Source organism: Myotis nattereri (assembly GCF_964212035.1).
Source record: "Myotis nattereri genome assembly, chromosome: 2".
In the NCBI taxonomy this organism is placed as follows: Eukaryota; Metazoa; Chordata; class Mammalia; order Chiroptera; family Vespertilionidae; genus Myotis; species Myotis nattereri.
The window spans coordinates 138036247-138057168 of NC_138076.1; the positions used below are offsets into that span (position 1 = coordinate 138036247).

General features: G+C 38.8%; 1 protein-coding gene across 2 annotated transcripts in view; it reads right to left on the reverse strand.

Annotated features, from left to right (window-relative positions):
• METTL25 (methyltransferase like 25) overlaps positions 1 to 20922 on the reverse strand; it is a gene marked incomplete at its 3' end in the record, with an annotated part of 103303 nt that overhangs the window by 74794 nt on the left and 7587 nt on the right. For both annotated transcript variants that reach the window (XM_081084172.1, XM_081084173.1), the window contains exons 2-4: positions 8580 to 8744; positions 7971 to 8077; positions 86 to 685 (exon numbers count right to left, since the gene is read on the reverse strand). In XM_081084172.1, the coding sequence (XP_080940298.1) occupies positions 86 to 685; positions 7971 to 8077; positions 8580 to 8744 (872 nt within the window). The remainder of the gene's footprint in view (positions 1 to 85; positions 686 to 7970; positions 8078 to 8579; positions 8745 to 20922) is intronic.

Below are 20922 nucleotides of genomic sequence, written 5' to 3' on the forward strand. Positions count from 1 at the left end.
GGTTAAGTAAGCTACTATTAAAATTTAATTCTATGTCCTAGAGCAGTTTTATAAATCAAATTAAGGAATTCAAATGTGAAATTACCTCCAGATCTTTAATAATATCATGTAGTTCTGAATCAGCAGTAATAAAAGATGTTAAAGGTGAGTATATATTTGATTCATTTGACTTGGATGTTGTTTTTCTTCTCTCTCTATTTGCTTCAGACATTTTTCTCTTGAGTATTTGGGAGGAAGAAGTAGGTTCAATGGCATTAATAGGCAAAAAGTCTGTAAGAGAAAAGGCATTCTCAAAACACAAATTTTCTTCTCGATGTAAATGAACATGTAGGTTTTCCATTTGTTTTCTGATGTTAGAAATAACAGAGCTCGAAAAGTCTGGCAAAAAATCTGATGTAGACATCATTTCTTGATTTGCAGGACTGTTGTTACATACTCCCTCAATATCTGCTTTATTTTTAACTTGATCTTGCATTTTCTTTTCTTTTGCCATTTTTAATGCCAGGTCATTGACATCTAAGTTTGACCGAGTATGATAGACTTTCCAGTGTTTCTTCAGCTTCCTGTTTCTCTCCTGAGCTCCGTGAGTATTGGTATTTGAGGAATCGATTCCGTAAACTTTTAAGCCATACTTCAGGGACAAATAGGAACTTAGGTAGCCTTTTCCAGAACCCAGGTCAATTACCTAAAGAAAAACAGAATGAATTAAACAAATGGTTGTATACTTTATATAACCTGTTACGTTTTTTATTTTCATCACTTCTATTTAACTTTTTAAAAGAAATTCTAGACAGTGTAATATCAAGAAAAAGATGCAAAAGTCATAAATATTGGAAATAAAACTCTTCTTCATAGATAATATGACTATGTCTCAGAAAATACTGAATAATATACCAAAAAAGCTAACACAGAAAGTGAATTTAGCAATGTGTCAGAATACAGGATCATTAGAAATTAATACTAAACCACTAGAATATATACAATACAGTAGCAATTATAAAATATTTGAATTAAAATAGCATAATATAATACCTAGTAATAAATGTAACGAAGGTTGTGCAAGATCCCTATATATTGAAAACTACAAAACACTGCAGAGAAAAAATTTAAAAGATTAAATAATGATATACCATATTGACAAAACATGAGACTCAATTTTAAGATGGCAATTTCCCAAACTGACATAGATTCAATGCAATCCTAAATTCCAGCAGATTTTTAAAAAGAAATTGACAAACAGATATCACAATTTATATGAAAGGCACAGTTCCTAGAATAACCACAACACTTTTGAAAAAGAATAAGGTTGGAGGATTTACACAGTTTTGGAATCAATATAAAACTAGAGTAATCAAAACAGTATAATGCTAGTATAAAAATAGACATATAAACCAATGAAAAAAATAGAGTTCAGAAACATACTAATACTAATATAGACAACTGATTTTTCAAAAAAACTGCTAAGGTAATTTGATGAAGACAAGAGTCTTTTCAACAAATGGTGCTGGTATAACTGGATGTCTGTATGAAAAAATGAACTTTGCTTATGTCATTCCAAAAACAAAATTAATTAAAAGTGGATCACACATCTAAATGTAATAGTAAAAACTAATAGCTTCTTAAAGAAAACATAAAAAAATCTTTGTGACATTAGGAGAGGCAAAGATTTCTTATGTAGAACATTAAAAGCATGAACTACAAATAATTGAAAAAATAAACCTCATTAAAAATGAAAACTTTTGCTATTTAAAATAGTTAAAAAGGAAAAGAACTACTGAATAGTGTATTTGCAAATCATTTATTTGACATATGGTTCATGTCCAGAATATATAAAGAACTCTTATAACTCAATAAGACAAGCAACCAATTAAAAATGGGCAAATAATTTGAACACACATTTCACAATATCCTATCTAATAAAGAGATAATATGCTAATTGACCCTCACACCGTCACAAATATGGCGGCACCCACAGCCAATAAGGAGGAAATATGCTAATTGACTGCCATGCCCTCAATGATGGCGGCACCCAGTACCCTTAGCACCATCAGGATGTGCCTGCCTCTGGAGTCCTCCAGTCCCCTCAGCCCCCCAGCCACCCAGGGCCTGCCCAAGGCACAGGCAAACCTCAGATGGCAGCTGCCCAGCTGACGCCCGAGGTGCAGGCGAGCCTCGTATTTCGGCTGCCCAGCCGCCCAGGTCCAGCCTGAGGCGCAGGCAAGCCTTGGATGGCAGCTGCCCAGGCTGCCCGAGGCTCAGGTAACCAGGGCCGGCCGAGGCTTGCGCTGCTGGCAGTGGCAACAGCAGAGGTGTGATGGGGGCATCACTTTCCCCTGATCGCTGGGTCACCTCCCACCCCTGAGGGCTCCCGGACTATGAGAGGGGGCAGGCCGGGCTGAGGGACCCCCCTCCAGTGCATGAATTTTCATGCACTGGGCTTCTAGTGTCATATAAACAGCCAATATTAAAAGAAGCACAATATCACTAGTCATCAGGGAAATGCAAACTAAAATAATAATGAGAAATGCACAAATGTAAAATGGTACAGGCACTTTGGAAAACAGGGGTAGTTTAACATAAAGTTAAAACATACACTTATGCCAAAGCCGGTTTGGCTCAGTGGATAGAGCATCGGCCTGTAGACTGAAAGGTCCCAGGTTCGATTCCGGTCAAGGGCATGTACCTGGGTTGCGGGCACATCCCCAGTGGGAGATGTGCAGGAGGCAGGTGATCGATGTTTCTCTCTCATCGATGTTTCTAACTTTCTATCTCTCTCCCTTCCTCTCTGTTAAAAATCAATAAAATATATTTTAAAAAAAACACAAAAAAAACCCCAAAAAATACACTTACTATATAATCTACAAATCCCACTCTGGACTAATTATTCAAGAGAAATAAAAACATGTCCACACAAAGTCTTGTAAGTGAATAGTAATAGCAGCCAAATAAAGGTAACAACTCAAATGGTCATGAACTGGTAAATGAAAATACATTTATAAACATACTATGGTCTACTACCCAGCAAAAAAGAGAAACAAAGAGTAAATATAACAACACTGAGAATGTTCAAAAGCTATGTCATAAAGATGTCAAACACAAAACATCATTTGTACAATGTTCTAGAACAGTCAAAACTATAAGCAAATCAGTACAGTGGGGCCTTGACTTACGAGTGTCCCAACTAACGAGTTTTTTGAGATACCAGCTGTCTCTCAGTCGATTTTTTGCATTGAGTTGGCAGAGTAATTTGAGTTAACGAGCTCCTTAATGAGCTCCTTAACGAGCTCGGTCTCGGAACGAATTAAACTCATAAGTGAAGGCCCCACTGTAGTTCCCTGAGAATAGAGGAAAAAATAACTTGCAAAAGGGCATGGAGGAAACTTTTTATCATGACAGAAATATTTTTTATTATGGTGATGGTTACACAACTGCATACAATTACCAAATTTATCAAACTGAACACCTAGAATTGGAGAATATATTAAACTAAAAATGATAAAATAAGTAAAAAGTTACCAAGAATACTTTTATATTGCCATGCCTCTTCATAAGAAATAAATGGACAATTACAGAAATACTATCATAAGAAATTATCTAAGATTATTACAACGATCTTTAATTCCTAACAAAAATCAATTAAACTCTGTCGTAAGTATGAACCACTCAAGGAAACATGCCTATATTTGTAGTAATGCATATCACTAATTAAATCCTCAAAAATTTCAGGGGTCTTGTAATCCAAGTATTTCGTAGGTAAGACTCCAATAAATAATGTCCCCTAAATAAGTAACTAGCTTACAAATACTTCCCTATGCCAGTTTTTAATGTTAATCTCTGGGAAACACAGAAGCATAATATATCTTGACTTTAAGGAAGTCTAATCTAATTGAAGTTACCATACCTATACTCATGAATATAAGAACTGTACAGTAGAAACTCTATTAATCAATTCCCTTATATCTGAATCTTCAGAGAAAGCAAAACTTTCCTTTGATTCTATAAAACACACTCACTGATATCAATGACAAATTTAATGCTAGCAACCAGTGGTTGATGTAAACATCAGCATATTTGTTCCCACCAATTTAGATATTTTCTTACCAAGAGATAATTGAGTTTGTTTTCAAATATATATATAATAAATATATATATATATATATATATATATATATATATATATATTATATATATGCAACCGTCCGACCGGTAGCTATGATGCGCAATGACCAACAGAGGGCAGACACTCTGACCAGTAGCTATGACATGCACTGACCACCAGGGGGCAAACACAAACAGGAGCTGCTGAGCTGTGGTGACTTGGCACCTACGGTTCTCAGGTGATGCACCAGGAACCAGAGAGGAGGGAGCCCAATTCCAGGGTGCATCACCCGAGAACTGCCCTCTTGCAATCCAGGACCCCTTGGGGGATGTTGGAGAGCTGGTTTCGGCCTGATCCCCACAGGCCAGGTCACGGAACCCCACTGGTGCACGGATGCACCGGGCCTCTAGTATGTTTATAATAATTTCACTAGTAAATGAGGAAAATTCTGGCTACAAGTAACAGAACATCAAGTTTTGAACAATGAAGAAAATTCACTTCATTTTAGGAAATCTTTCAGTAGAAGAACTGAACCATTCAGAGATTCAACGACATTCAACTTTAGAAAATATGTACCCCTACGTTCATGGCAGTGTTGTTTACAATAGCCAAGATATGGAAGTAACCCAAGTGCCCATCAACAAACAAGTGGATAAAAAAGCTATGATACATATATACAATGGAATGTTAAGTCAGTCATAAAAAAGAATGAAATCTTATTATTTGTGACAGCATGAATGGAACTAAAGTGTATTATACTAAGAGGAATAAATCAGATAAAGACAAATACCATTATTTCACTTGCATGTAGAATTTAAAGAGCAAAATAAACTTTTGCTAGCTTATTTTTAATTCCTCTTGATGGCTGTAGAAACTCTTAGAATCATGTCTTCACAATATAATACCTAAAAACCTTTTCAGTAATGAGTAACTTTTCCTAGAAAATTTGTCAGCCTACATTTACATCTTATTGACCCAAGCTGACTTCTATCCCTTTCCAAACTGACTTAGTAACATATGCAGTGTTAGCAATAGAATGGAAAACTCTGTGCAATTAAAAGTTGTATAAGCCAGAAAACGTTTTGCCTTCACACTATCTGGTCTCAATTGCAAAATTTCCACCATCCTGATTTCCTACTCTTTACTCACAATAGTATTTTCCACCCTGGATCACCTTACAGGTTAGAAGAAAGAGGAGACTCTAGTCCAATGCCTGCTGTGGCTGACCTTCTAGTCTCCTAAATCTGTTTAGGATACTTCCTCACAAAAACATTGTTACACACAGTGGTCATTATACTTCAGATAGAAGAGTTATATTTTGTTGACTAACTTGAAGATCTAATTACCATTCTAAGCTAAAGGCTTTCAAATTTCAAATTTTGAATAAATTTATAACACCAATATGGAATTCTCCGATGAACTTCATAGTCATATATCCATCAGTTTACCTAATTTTTCCACTTGAGTGTCTAATAAGCATCTCAAACTTAACATGTTCCAAACTAAGTGCTTGATATTTTCTGTAAAACCTGCCTCTCCCCACATCTTCTCCATCACAGTTAATGAGAGCTCTCTAGGGCCACTAGTAAACACAAGTGTTTCTGATTCTGAATTTCCATCGACCATCTTCAAATCTGCATTTTAAAAGTAAAGTAGTACATATATAAAATGTTTTAAACTGAACTATTGTGAGAACCAAATATTGCTATTAAATGATTTAACACAAAGACCTTTTAAAAGTCTTGCCGAAACCGGTTTGGCTCAGTGGATAGAGCGTCGGCCTGCGGACTGAGGGGTCCCGGGTTCGAATCCGGTCAAGGGCATGTACCTGGGTTGCGGGCATGTCCCCAGTGGGGGATGTGCAGGAGGCAGCTGATCGATGTTTCTCTCTCATCGATGTTTCTGACTCTCTATCTCTCTCTCCCTTCCTCTCTGTAAAAAATCAATAAAATATATTAAAAAAAAAAAAAAAAAAGTCTTTAGGAGATTTCATCCACTAGGAACAATCTCCTTTGCTTTGAAAAAATTCCCTTAAAGCAGGTCTAACATGATATATTAAGCTATTTCAAAATTTTTTCCTGCTATTTAGAAATAAAATAAATCTGCTTTGTTACAGTTATTTATTAGTATGCAATATTTCACATAAATAAAAGAATAAATAGTCAAAATGTAAAGTTATGAAGCACAATAAATACCCTTCTTCTTAGTTTTTGTGTAACAGTAGAGCAGATTCGACACCAGAGATTTATTTGGGAGGTGAAAGAAGGGTAGGGAAGTAGAGAAGAGAAAAAGAGAAAGGAAGGCAGCCCAATAAAAGGTGCATTATTAATCAAGATACTTTTAGGGCAACTTGGGTTTAATTGCACTGGGAAATTCTGAGAGCTAGTGTAGAAGGCAGACTCAAAATCATCCACCCGAAATGTCAGGGAGTTGATGTATTTGATATCAACTTGTACCGATCAGGGGTTCAAGGCTTGCCACAGAGAGGAATTAATTCCCAGAACCTGTATGCAAGCAGCGCCTTGTTTCAGCAGCCAGAGAAAACCCACAGGGAAAGAAATGCAGACATTGCCAGGTAGGGAGTAGGCTGGCACACCATGCAATGGGAAGGCCCAAGAGTATTAGGTTAGGTGTCCAACAGCATCGGCTATACCCACGAACCTATCAGCCATCCTAAAAACTACAACATTAGTATTTCTGCTGCCTTAATTGTGGATGGTTTTCCATCTATAACCCATTTCCCTGCTTCCCTACCAGAGGTAATTAACTACTCTCAAATTATTATGATTCCATTGCTTTTTTTCTTATAATTTTTTGCCTTAGAAATATACCATTATTTTTCTTTAGAGCTTCTAAAAATGGTACCATAAAATATGTGGCCTTCTGTAAATTGCTTATTTTTTCCCATTCAATTTTATGTTTCTAATATTCACCCATGTGATTCGTATGGCAACAGTTTAAGTTTCACTGTGTACTTGCACCTTCTGGTCCAGATGAGCATCACTGCCATGGTGAGCCTGTTACTAATCCTGAAAGGTGTGGCTTAGGTATGATACACTTAAGAAAAGATTAAAAATTATTGCTTAGCTCTTGTCTTGCTTCCCTCTACCCTTCAGAGCTACATTGTCACAAGTGGCTGTGCACACCTAGCCCACACGGTGATAACTTTCTAACCATCCTCAGGCTCTCCTCAAGTCTGGAAGAATCCATGGAAAAGATTCTAACACCTAATAAAAATTGAAGGAGGGAAAATTGTCCATTACCCCCATAGATGTTCTCATAGGGATAAGAAAAATAACTTACTATTTTTATAAGCCAGGGGGAAAAATAACTCACTATTTTTATAGGTCCAGGCAATCTTTGATTTTATTTTAACATCTGTTTTCAAAGATCTGTTACACAAAAGCGATTTCTCACAACAGGAATGCATTGTAATTCTGACAGTGTAAAAGAATCCAAGTTCTAAAATATAGTTTCTTTGTGTTACTATAATGAGGTAGGTGCCCCATATCACAGCTTGGCCAGGTCCTGAGAACAATTTTGCAAAATGTCATCATCATAATGCTGCCTAAAGTTGTAGTTATAACATGTCAAAGGGAATCATCTTTAACTTCTATCCACTCTGAAAAGAGTGAAATTTGTGGCAAAACATGCATAGTGATACCTTATTTTTAGTATAGATTTGTTATAATTGGAGTGTATTTGGGAAATGAAAACACATTTTTAAAGGCTCTGACATATCTCATGTCAGCTATTATTTAATGGCATTTTAAGGACTAGATAGTAATAGTAGAAAAAAGAACTTGAATGATACAAAAAAAAGAGAGAGGCAATAATCTTAACACCTGAAAATAAAGGGAAATACTCTTACCTGTTTTATCCCACAGTAATCAGCAATACTGCTGATCAGCTCTGACATTGCCTGAACTTCGTGAGATTTTTTCAAATTCATAAACTCATCTGGCTTCACATTGTCACCTGAGTAAAAATACAAAATTAAAACACTGCTATCAAAGAAACAAAAGTTAATAAGGACCATCAGTTGACATTCATGTTTTCTGTAAGTAACTATGAAAATAATATAAATCTTATTGTGGTATCTACTAGTATATAACAGATCTCTATAGGTTCAGCTCCTATGATTCAAATTTGAATTAATAAAATAAATAAGACCGACAGAACATTATTAAAATGTTCCTTGATACATAAAACAATTAACTATAAAGAAAAAGACTGATAACTGAATTATCATATAGAAAAAAATGTGGAGATCCATAATGAAGTTGTTTAATATGCTGCATGAGAAGACCCACTTGGCATAAGCCTATGTGGGTTCATGATATAAGGTTGAACACTAAATTAAGACCATATTGAAAAGACATACATATATGAACAATATACTGCTTCTAAATGCCTAAAATCATACATACACATACATGTACACACACACACACACACACACACACACACACACACCTACCAGTTTTCTCTTCTTTATTTCCTCGAAGGGCTACAAGCAATTGCTCAAAAGGAGTACATATTCCCAAGTTTTGTATAGAATAATATTTCGCAGCCAGAGCAAAGGCTTCCACACTAACTAGCTTCTGGGAAGTTTCACAAAATATTTTGGAAAAACCAGTAATACCTAAAAAAAAAAAAAAAGCCAGGAAATGTTAGCAATACTTAAATAAAAGCTAATTGTGTGAGATTAAAAAAAATAAATGAAAAAAACAGTGGATCTTTACAACAAATTACAATACTTTCAATTTAGTGTGAATTTTGCAATAACTTTAATGGTTCAATTATATTTGTTATTTAAACTGTTAGCTATTGTAGCACTCAGTTTTCTCCTAACACAGTACACAATTAATATATTTAAACTCCAAATTAAAATGTGGCCTTTTTTTGTTCCATGAGACAGAAAAAAAGAAAAAGAAGTTTAAATCCTGCTAAACTATAATATAGTCATGAAATTTATGAATGGTCCTGACCGACCTACAAATGTGAATTTAAAGGTTAGTCCCCACAACACTATCATTCCCTGTCCACACTGCATGTGGAATAATTCCAATATCCTCTGTGGTATAAATATTTCTGTAAAACAGTTCCTAAATAATTTAAACCATGTAGAATTGTATGTGTGTGTATGGTGGGGGGGGGGGGCGAGGAGGAGGTATGTGTTCAGTGCACTGAACCCAATATGAGTTCTAAAACTAATGAGATGATGATCAGGTGAATACATTCCATTTTCTTCCCATGCGCAGTTGAAACCAGACACTCTGAGGTTATCGACAGTTTCCAAATGCTCACTCATTTAGAAGAGTCTGGTGAACTGCTGTACTGCCTGCAACATCCAGTGGCCCATTCTGTGTGAGGATCACGCAGCTTGTTGAACTCAGGTGTGGCCACACCTCGCCCAGGGGAACTGTGTCATTTATAGACAGAAGTTTTGAGAGTATTAGAAGATTCACTGCACATCCTTTCCCCAGAACTGTAATAGCTGAAGGAAGTGTCAAGGTGGAACCTGCCTCAGCCTGAGTCCCCACGTAACTACAACAAAGACATCACTGCTTCAAACTACAACGGACATGCAGAATGAGAAAAGGAAACTTGGTTGTTTTTAGTCACTGAGATTCTAGGCTTCTTACTGCAGCACAATATTACCTATTCTGATGAATATGCATAAACACACTGGTAGATTTACTTTGTATTTACTCAATCCCACTTTCCTATGGTCATTTTTAATACATGTTAATTTATTAACGAAAGGTTAAAAAAGGCATTCAAATGTGTCTATAGTGGTTCAAAGAAACTCTTTGAATGAAAAAGTCCAATGAAGTCCATTTACTGAAAATTATTTTTAATAATTCAAAAAAGCCACACATCCAGTGGTTAAATGAAGTATTTAAAAACTTCTTGTTATAAAAGCATGTGCAATCCAGGGAACAACTTTGGTCCTAGCAGAAAAACCATACTACATATTATGAAGGCTATTCTATGATAGCTGATCCTCCATAGTTCCTTATAAAATTATATAAATCCACGTACACACAAAGACTGATGCTCCTTAGCAAAAATTAAAAGCAAGAAAATTGATGAAGGTTTGCAGAATTCAAAACAAAAACTGTATGCTTAAGATAGTATCTTTTTTTTGTTACTTATTTTTTTAAAGAGTTTTTAAAATATATATTTTGATTGATTTCAGAGAGGAAGGAAGAGGGAAAGAGAGATAGAAACATCAATGACGAGAGAGAATCACTGACCAGCTGCCTCCTGCACACCCCCGATTGGGGATCAAGCCCGCAACCTAGGCATGCGCCCTGACTGGGAATCGAACTGTGACCTCCTGGTTCATAGGTCAACGCTCAACCCCTGAGTCATGCCGGCAGGATAAGATAGTATCTTTTTAAAGTTATTATCTACTAAGTTGTTTGTGGTAACATTTACCAATTTAATTAATAAAAATAAAATTGGCAGAGATATATAACTTCCATTTCTGAATCAATTAAGTGGGAATTTAAACTGTAAAATTACTATAGTGATTTATTTAACATATATTTTGTATATGATATAAAGTTCTTTGGACATTTTACAAACTGAAATTACTAATGCAGCCAAAAGTAATAAAATCCACATCAAAATATTTAGGCATGATACAGAGGGGAAAACTCAGTCAACTATTAAGTGAGACTCTCAGGTTTAAGGGCCGTCTCAACATCCCCAAGTTCCAGGGCAGCAATTTCTTAGAGTGTGATAGAATAAGAGTATTAAATCTCAAAGTGCAGAGGGACTATTATAGTAGTCAGTTATTGGACAATGTTGCCAACAGAAAGAAATGTGATGTTTCTGTTGGAAGAGTAAAGGTTCAAATCAACTTAACTATCCTACTCAGAATACTTGAAAAAAATTCCAATTCAAGCTTAATTAAATGTTGTTAATTTGCTTTTAATTATAGGCCTCCCAGTAATTCAGAATTTTGGAGACCTAAATTACAAAGATATTATCTTTTCAATAATGTTTACTTTATAAAAAGAATAGTGTTTTTATTCAATCCATCAGTTTAGGTTACTAAGAGTGACACCAGTTTATTCAGAAAAATCTAGAACTCAATGAAAAAATATTTTTGAATTAGAGAAATATATATAGATTCTGTACTTTCTTTGTTTTCAAGTAATCAGCCTGTAACTTCTACGGAGAGAGGAGAGGGGAGAGGGGAGAGGGGAGAGGGGAGAGGGGAGAGGGGAGAGGGGAGAGGGGAGAGGGGAGAGGGGAGAAGGGAGAGGGGAGAGGGGAGAGGGGAGAGGGGAGAGGGGAGAGGGGAGAGGGGAGAGGGGAGAGGGGAGAGAGGTGTGTCAATATTCTTGTCATTACTTCCATCTCTGAAACAGTATGTGAGCAAAACTATATGGAGTGGTAACAGTGTACATATTCCTCATATGCTTCTCTAGGTAATTGTATAATGAGTTTGGGTTTGACAGCTAGCAACACAGAATCCACAGCGCTACTGAATTTATATTTAGTTAATTCTTAATTAGTTAATGTTTTTACACAGGGAAAGCTTTGTTTTCAAATTTGGTGCCCACTGCACCTGCATATTATGTGGCTTGATTATTTTGCCAACATCTCCCTCTACTGGACGTACGTGTTTTGCTTTATTACATGCATTGGCTTTATTAGTTTTTATACACCCTGTATCACTGTTCCACAGAGGTTTCTTATAAGATAGGTTAATAGGGCATGAGGAAGCAAGGGGAGCAAACAGGCAGGGAAGTTACTGTCTACAATATGAGATCAGGAAATCTCTAAGTATTGTTTTTTTAACAGCAGAGATCAATGTAGTATAAGGAAAGACAGAGAAGTTATATATACACGTTGGATTATAAAAATGTTAAGGTAAAGCCCTAGCCAATTTAGCTCAGTGGACAGAGCATCGGCCTGCGGACTGAAGGGTCCTAGGTTCGATTCTGGTCAAGGGCATATGCCCAGGTTGCAGACTCAATCACCAGTGGAGGGTGTGCAGGAGGCAGTCGATCAATGATTCTCTCTCATCATTGGTGTATCTCTCTCTCCCTTTCCCTTCCTCTTTGAAATCAATAAAAATATATTTTTTAAAAAGTTAAGGTAAAGAAATGAATAATAATGTTTCAAAATTAAAAATAAAATAGAATCAATGAATATATAATATTTATATATAATAAATAAAAAATGTCAAAACTAAATGTGTTCTTTTACTTGAATACTACCTAGCACTTTAAGGAAGTCAGAGTGCTATTAGGATACACAAAAACTCATCACTATTATTGCTTTATTGGTAACATTTATTACACATATACTATATGTCAGGCACCATGCTAAACAGCTTACATTACATGGAATAGTCTGATAAGCTAGCTACATAGTGCTATTATTCCCATTTATAGAGGAAGAAATTGAGACTTAGAGAGGCTGCAATGTATCCAGGTTCACAGAAACATGAAGTGGCAAGGGGTGAACTAAGGCAGTGTTCAGCCTTGCTTTTAATTCCCACATTTAATCAGCATGCCATAACAGTAAGTCCACTGGACAACAAATGAAATCAGGCAAAAGAGCAGTTAAGAAAAGTGCTAGACAGACTGGAATGTCAGAATCAGGTCTAGCAAGAATTGCCTCTGGCACAGATCAATACATGTAATATCTTAAGCTAGTTCATACTCACTTTGTTTATTTTCTTAATTCTTTCACTTTCTTTACTCCCCTCAACACCTCCCTCTTTACCAGAAGCGGTCTTAAGGCTTCAAGAAATTAAAAAAGTAATTTCTACATTTAAAACAACTGATAAGTCTCTGAAAAGGAAATAAAAGTTTTTATGATAAGGTTTTGTTGTGGTATCTATTTCTAGAAACAAGACAATGGTACTGCTTCGTGTCCAGTTGAAAAGCAACATACCTTGCATGTACAGGTACTCAGTTAATAGGAAATAAATGGATGGATGAATGAAAACAATTCCTCAGTACATTTATTACTGTAGCATCACCAGGTACCCTGGGCAGAATGAATTCTCAGATTCTGTGGTGGCAGTGATTACTGAGGCCACTAGGAGGACTTCACTAGCTGAGCCTGTCAGCGCAGCATGAAACCTCACCTCAGCCCTAACGTTTATAATTGCAAAGTGAAGAAAAGAGTGATTTAGGAAATTTAGAATGTGATGAAATATAAAATGCAACTGTGTATTAATTCTGGGCTTTAACTGTGTTACAAGGAATTAGGGCAAAGGTTACTACTGCTATTATAACACAGACTAGAACAGTCCCATGCCCAGAATTTCAAGAAGAAATCAGTAGTGCCCTCTTAATAATCTTCACAAGGACATGAAAATGTTCTGAATTCATCCTATATAATAAAAGCCTAATATGCAAACAGACCGAACGGCGGAAAGAACAGTCACTATGACTCATACTGACCACCAGAAGGCAGACGTCAATCCTGGTGAGTGCAGCAGTGGTGGCGTGAGCCTCTCTTGCCTCCACGGCAGTGCTAAGGATGTTCGACTGACAGCATAGGCCCGCTCCCCCTAAGCTGTCAGTCAGACATCCCCGAGGGCTCCCAGACTTCGAGAAGGCTGGGCTGGGCTGAGGGACTCCACCCACCACGCCCCGAGTGCACGAATTCATGCACCGGGCCTCTAGTTTCTACATAAACACCCTACAGATATCTGCAATTCAAAAAGTTCAAAACTGAACAAACATTCTCATATTGGCCAAACCTTTCCTTTCTCCTGTTTCCTATCTAATTAACAGTGTTATGCCTCACCCAGTGCTGAAGCTGAAAATCTGGGGACCCCCCTGCTGACACTATCACATTGTGGTTTAAACTCCATTAACTCTCACCAGTGCCACAGCAAAGCTTCATAGGTGATATTTTTCCTTACTGATAAAACTACGATAGAACAATGCTCAGTAAGTGTTGGCTGAGTTGAATTATGTTTTGTAGAATGGAAACTTACTTACTAGTATATTCAATGCAAATTTAATAACATAGTTTAAGGCTTTGGCTTCTGTTGACTTGAGGCTTCAGTCCTATATACTTGCTTAGGAGACTTCAATGCAAAGTTAAAGTTCTGACTTGTTAAACTATGAAAATGTAGATGGGATGTATTAAATTTTATGAGTGCTTTAATATACCTATAATTCTATCATTTATGTAAGAAAGAAAACAGAATATATACTGTTGCTTTTTAAGATAAATCAATTTATATCATCCAATTATGTGCTAAAAAACTTTGCCAATGCTACTTGAGTGTAATTTATGGTTGCATACAAAACGAAAAAATATGCTATTTCCACATGAAAACCTCTTAGAAAGAATAAGATATTACTAACAAAGAATTGACATGCATGTCCTATTGTGCCAATATTAACATGAGAATGGATGTATAAAGCACGTGTAAGCATTCAGAAGCATTATTCACATTTAGCTGTTACTTACAAAAATAAAATTAAATATAAAAATAGGAAAAACCTAACCACAGTATTTTAACTTTAACAGATCCTTTCTATAGTTTAATTTGAAGGAAAAGAAAAAAAAAACATACAAAACTCCCAGCAATTTATAAGTTGATTTGGTAAATGAAAAATAAACTTTATTAAAATAAACAAGTGAGCCCTGGTCGGGTAGCTCGGTTGGTTAGAGCGTCATCCTGATACATCAAGGCTTGATCCCCACTCAGGGCACATACAAGAATCAACCAATCTTATCTAATAAAAGAGAAACATGGTAATTAGCGTACAACTGCTACCCTTCCCATTGGCTAATCAGGGTGATATGCAAATTAACTGCCAGCCAAGATGGCGGCCAGCAGCCAGGCAGCTGGAAGCGAAAATGAGGCTTGCTTGCTTCAGTGACGGGGGACTCCAACGTTCCTGCCTGCCTTGCCGGCCTCTGAGCTTGCAGTCTGAAACATTGTAACAAATATAGAAGCTAAACAAAACCCCAGAAACCTGCTTTCAGCTGGCCAGGATCTCAGAGCTGGAGTTATACATTGTTTCGATTATAGAACCCAAACAAACCAGATACCTGCTTTCAGCAGCAGAGGCCTCAGAGCTGGAGCCAGAGCTAAAGCTGGCCCAGAATTGAAAAAAAGAAAAAGAAAAAGAGGAGCGGTTGGGAGCTTCAGTCACCCGCCAGCCTGAAAACAGCCCTCAGCCCCTCGCCCAGACTGGCCAGGCACCCCAGTGGGGACCCCTACCCTGAAGGGTGTGTGACCAGCTGCAAACAGCCATCATCTCCTCATCCAGGCTGGCCAGGCACCCCAGTGGGGACCCCCACCATGATCCAGGACACCCTTCAGGGCAAACCAGCAGCCACACCCATGCCCCAGGCCTCTATCCTATATAGTAAAAGGGTAATATGCCTCCCAGCACTGGGATCAGCGGAGCCGCGAGGCCTCCCAGCACCGGGATCAGCGGAACTGAGAGGCCTCCCGGCACCCGGATCAGCGTGACAGGGGGCAGCGCCCAAACCCCCTGATCGCCCTGCAGCTCTGTGTGTGACAGGGGGCGGTGCCCCAACCCCCCAATCGGCCCTACCCTGAGCGTGACTAAGGGTGGCATCGCAACCTCCCAATCCGCCCTGCTCTGTGCATGACAGGGGGCGGTGCCCCAACACCCCAATAGGCCCTGCTCTGAGCCTGACCAGGGGCTGCATCTAGAGTTTGGGCCTGCCCTCTGCCACCCGGGAGCAGGCCTAATTCAGCATGGCGTTATCTCCCGAGGGGTCCCAGACTGCGAGAGGGCACAGGCCAGTCTGAGGTACCCCCCCTTCCTCCCGAGTGCACAAATTTTTGTGCACTGGGCCTCTAGTGAATGTATAAATAAGTGGAACAACAATTTGATGTCTCTGTCTCTCTCTCTCTAAAAATCCAATTTTTAAAAAGGAAACAATTCAGAGGCGCCCACTATGTACAACATAATAACTGAACCTTAATAAAGTTAATTTGTTACAATTTGTGATTCATCTATGGGACATTGTGTCTTATCATTTACAAAGTATTTCGACAACAAGTGTTCAAAGTGTGGATCCTAATTCCAAGGGGATCAGCACTACCCAGTTGTAATTTTATTGAGATGCCACATGGGATGTGCTTACTCAGGTCTTTGTACTTGTTTTTAACTCTGTCTGAGACCATCTTCTATCAGATATTTTTTATGGCTGACTTTCTCACTTCCTTCAGGTCTTTGCTCAAATGTTACCATTTCAGTGAAAACTTCTCTAACAATCCTATTTTTAAAACTGCACCCCACTCAACTCTTATTACTCTCTGACTCTTTATTAACTTTTATAGCACTTACATCATCTGACATTGCAAGTAAAATCCAAGAGAACACAGATTTTTATTTACTGCCATATTTCTAGAACCTACAATAATGCCTGGCGCTTGGTTAAGTTCTCAATGAATGAACAAAGGAATGAGCAAAAACTAGTTTTGAGCCTGGCCAGTGTGGCTCAATGGCTGAATGTCCCACTGTGAACCAGGAGGTCACAGTTAGATTCCCAGTCAGGGCACACGCCTGGGTTGCTGGCTAGATCCCAAATAGGAAACATTGCAGGAGGCAGCCAATCAATGATTCTCTCTCATCGTTGATATTTCTATCCCTCTCTTCCTTCCTCTCTCGGAAATCAATACAAAAACAAAAACAAGAAACAAACATGTTTAAAAAAAAAAAAAAGAACTAGGTCTGAATTCTGGTTCTCAGACTATCTCTGTGTGGCCGTGAACTATTTATTTGTTCTAACACTTGATTTATCTATAAAACTAGAGGCCCGGTGCACGAATTCATGCACCAGTGGGGTCCCTCAGCCTGGCCTGCAGGAACGGGCCGAAACCAGCTCTGATATCCCCCGAGGGGTCCCAGATTGCGAGAGGGCGCAGGCCAGGCCGAGGGACCCCACTGGTGCACGATCTGGGCTAGGGAGGGATGCGGGAGGTTGGCCAGCCAGGGGGCACCATGGGAGGGCTCCAGGGAATGTCCGGCCCGTCTTGCTCAGTCCTGATCAGCTGAACCCCAGCAGCAAGCTAACATACCAGTCAGAGCGTCTGCCCCCTGGTGTTCAGTGCACATCATAGCAAGTGGTTGAGCAGCCTTAGCATAACATTAGCATATTACGCTTCAATTGGTTGAACAGATGACTGGATGACCGGACACTTAGCATATTAGGCTTTTATTATATAAGAAGATATAGGATAATCAAAAATTTCTATTTTCAGAAGATAATCAAAACCAAGTAATAGATTTCTAGAAATTCAACAACGTCAAAACTCAATTTAAAATAGAAGTATTTAATAAATGAAATAAAAAGTTAATTGAAATTTAATAAATCAATGTGATTGTTAGCAAATAAATAAATTCCAGATTGCAAAACTTCAAAAATTGATGTTATAATTGTAAAGGCTATTTTTAAAAATGAATGCATTTCAGTGCATTAAGTGCTCTAAAATCAATCTCTTGTTCTTCTCTTGTTCCTACCACAGACATTTCCTTTCTTACTTCAACTGTCAACCCCACTGTAGGCTCTACTCCCCACGGTGCCTCAACAAATGCCAGTATTTTAGGAACTAACTCTGCCATTGATCTCTTACTGAGAAGACCAGTATTTCCAGACCTACACTTCCAGGCTTTCAAGAATAAAAGAGATTTTTCAGATTTTTATTATTGAGGCAAGACACATAAAAGACTTTTTGTCCCAGGTAAACTGTAATTGTAATTAAATTACTAAAGAGGGATTTTGAGAGAGTGAAATTGTCACAACTTTCCCTTAAAATTGTACTTTTTGTGCATTTTATTAACTTGAGTTTAATTTCTACTGTTAGTCTTATTCTAAACTCCATTATTTACATTTCAACATTAATATAAGATACATGCATGTCTAGTCTACTGTCTCATAAATTCAGTTATAACATTTGCCAAGTAAAGAAACATGCAAAAGGAATTTGCGTTAAATATATATTTTTCTCTATCTAGTTCCTACTGTATCTCCAGCAGATCTTGTTCTCTACTTGCTTAATATTAGTAATGTACATAATTCATAAAAATCAAATCAATTTTATTCTTTGGTGGCTGCTGTACAGAGAATAAATATAAAATGTTAGCCTAAAGTTTAAGTTTTGCCATTTTATTTAAATAATCAAATAAGAGGGAAGAATTAAGCTTCAGTAATTGACAATTGGTGCTGATTCCCCTCACAGAGGACCGATTTCAGCACTTGATTAAGATGAGTTAAATAAATGTTTAGAAATATGTAAATATACCATAATAAGGAACAAAAAGTTACAAGAAGAAAATGCAGAATGAGCAAAGGTGTTGGTCTAAATCAAGATAAATTCAAAGAGCTCTGTGACCAATAATGCTTTCAACCTCTTGTCCTGAGGTGTAAAAGCTAGAGGCCTATGAATCACCTATAGCTGTATATAGTTTCATGTCCATTTGTGAGCATAGATGCACTACTTGGGTTATCTCAAATTCAATATATCTAAAACAGAATGCATTATTTCCCCAAACAGTTCCTCTACTGATTTTCCTAATTTTGCTAATAGTATTATTCGTTATGATTCTTTAAGACCTTCCCAGAGTGAAAATCTTGGAATTATCTCTGATAATTATTCCTCCATTTCTATGAACTCTATATAATTATCATTCACCAAGACTTACCAATTTTCTTTGTACAGTATCTTTTTAAACTATCACTTCCTTTTATTTACTTACTAGGGGCCCGGTGCATGAAATTCGTGCACTGTGTGTGTGTGTGTGTGTGTGGGGCGGGGAGTGTCCCTCAGCCCAGCCTGCCCCCTCTCACATACTGGGAGCCCTCAGGCGTTGACCCCCATCACCCTCCGATCGCCTGATCGGCCCCTTGCCCAGGCCTGACGCCTCCGCCAGAGGTGTCAGGCTTGGACAGGGGACCCCCATCTCCCCCCGATCACTGGCTCTGGCCCCCGCCCAGGCCTGAGGACTCTGGCCCAGGAATCATGCCTGGGCAGGGGACCCCCATCTCCCTCTGATCGCTTGCTCCACCCCCCGCCCAAGCCTGACGCCTCTGACCCAGGCTTCAGGCCTGGGCAAGGGGACCATCATATCCCCCCAATTTGCGGCTCCGCCCCCCACCCAGGCCTGATGCCTCGGCCAGAGGAGTTGACCCTCATCACCCTCCGATCACCAATCACCGGATCGGCCCCTTGACCAGGCCTGAGGCCTCCGGCAGAGGTGTCAGGCCTGGGCAGGGCACCCCCAGCTCCCCGCGGTTGCAGGCTCCGCCCCTGCCCAGGCCTAACACCTCTGGCCGAGGCGTCCGGCCCAGGCAGCGGGGACCCACAGCTGCAGCGGGGGGCGCCGCGATCGTGGGCTTCGCTTTAGGCCCAGGCAAGGGACCCCTAGCTCCTGGGACTGCCAGCTTCGACCGTGCCCAGCTCCCATCGCTGGCTCCACCCCTACTTCCTGCTATCACTGGCCAGGGCGGCAAAGGCGCCTGATTCTCTGATCATGGCTGGGGGGCAGGGCAAAGGCGGCCCCAGGGCCGCCTTTGCCCTGCCCCCCAGCTCTTAGCTCCCCTCTGGGTTTCAGATCACTGTCAGTGGCAGGGGGCTTCTTCCTGCTTTCCCTTTCGCCTCCCTGCATTGTGCCTACATATGCAAATTAGCCGCCATCTTAGTTGGCAGTTAATTTGCATATAGCCCTGATTAGCCAATGAAAAAGGTATCGCCGTACGCCAATTACCATTTTTCTCTTTTATTAGTGTAGATTTTTAATTGAATTGATTGGGTGACATTGGTTATTAAAATGATATAGGTTTCAGGTATACAATTCTATAATACATCATCTTTATATTGTATTGTGTGTTCACCACCCCAAATTAAGTCTCCTTCTGTTACCGGAAGGAGAATTCCTCTGTTGCTCCTGTGAGCGAGGTTCTTGCAATAACTTCAGAAAATGAATTTTCTAAGATTCGCACAGGAGGATGGTATGTGAAAAAGATTTTATTTGTGTGAAGTTATATTTCTCAGGTTCCAGAGTCCCCTGCCCTTTAAGTCAGACTGGCAAATCTGTATAAAATGGCATGCCTTTATTATTTGGTCTCCTCTTTCCTCCTTTCCTGTTAAATAATAACCAGGTTAGTATAACAGCATCACTTCCATCACCATTTATTCCCCCTTTACCCTTTTCTACTTCCTCCCACACTCCTTTCCATCTGGTAATCACCATCACTTCCTTTCCATTTCCATCTTGCCCCAGAAACAGTGTTCATCTCTAGACAAGCACAAAAGGATCTTAACCCATGTCCCCAAGGAAGGATGATTCCAAACAATTTACCAGACCCATCTCCAGATATTGACTATAATATTTTTTCTAACCTTATTTTTAGCTATTTATAAATGTACTAGAGGCGCGATGGACAAAATTCATGCAAGAGTAGACCTTCTTTCCCTCCAGCCGCTAGCAAGCACCCGGAACCCGGGCTTCCCTCGCAGCCCCAGCTTCGACCAGGAGGTCATCCAGTCTAATTAGCATATTACGCTTTTATTATTATAGATAAATACTTTGCTCTGTGTTCCTTACTATCCCCAAATCTCTTCACTCTTTTGCTTATTCTGTTCTACTTTCCTGGAAGGCCCATACACTCTCTACTTAGCCATAATAAATTCAACAAACATTTAATGAGCACCCACTATGTGGCACTTATTATATACTAGGTACCAGAACTCAGATGAGGAGAGTCAAAGCTAACCAATCATTATAACAAAATGTGCTAAGTGCTCTAATAAAGGTAGGAGTAAAAGAATATATAGATGACTA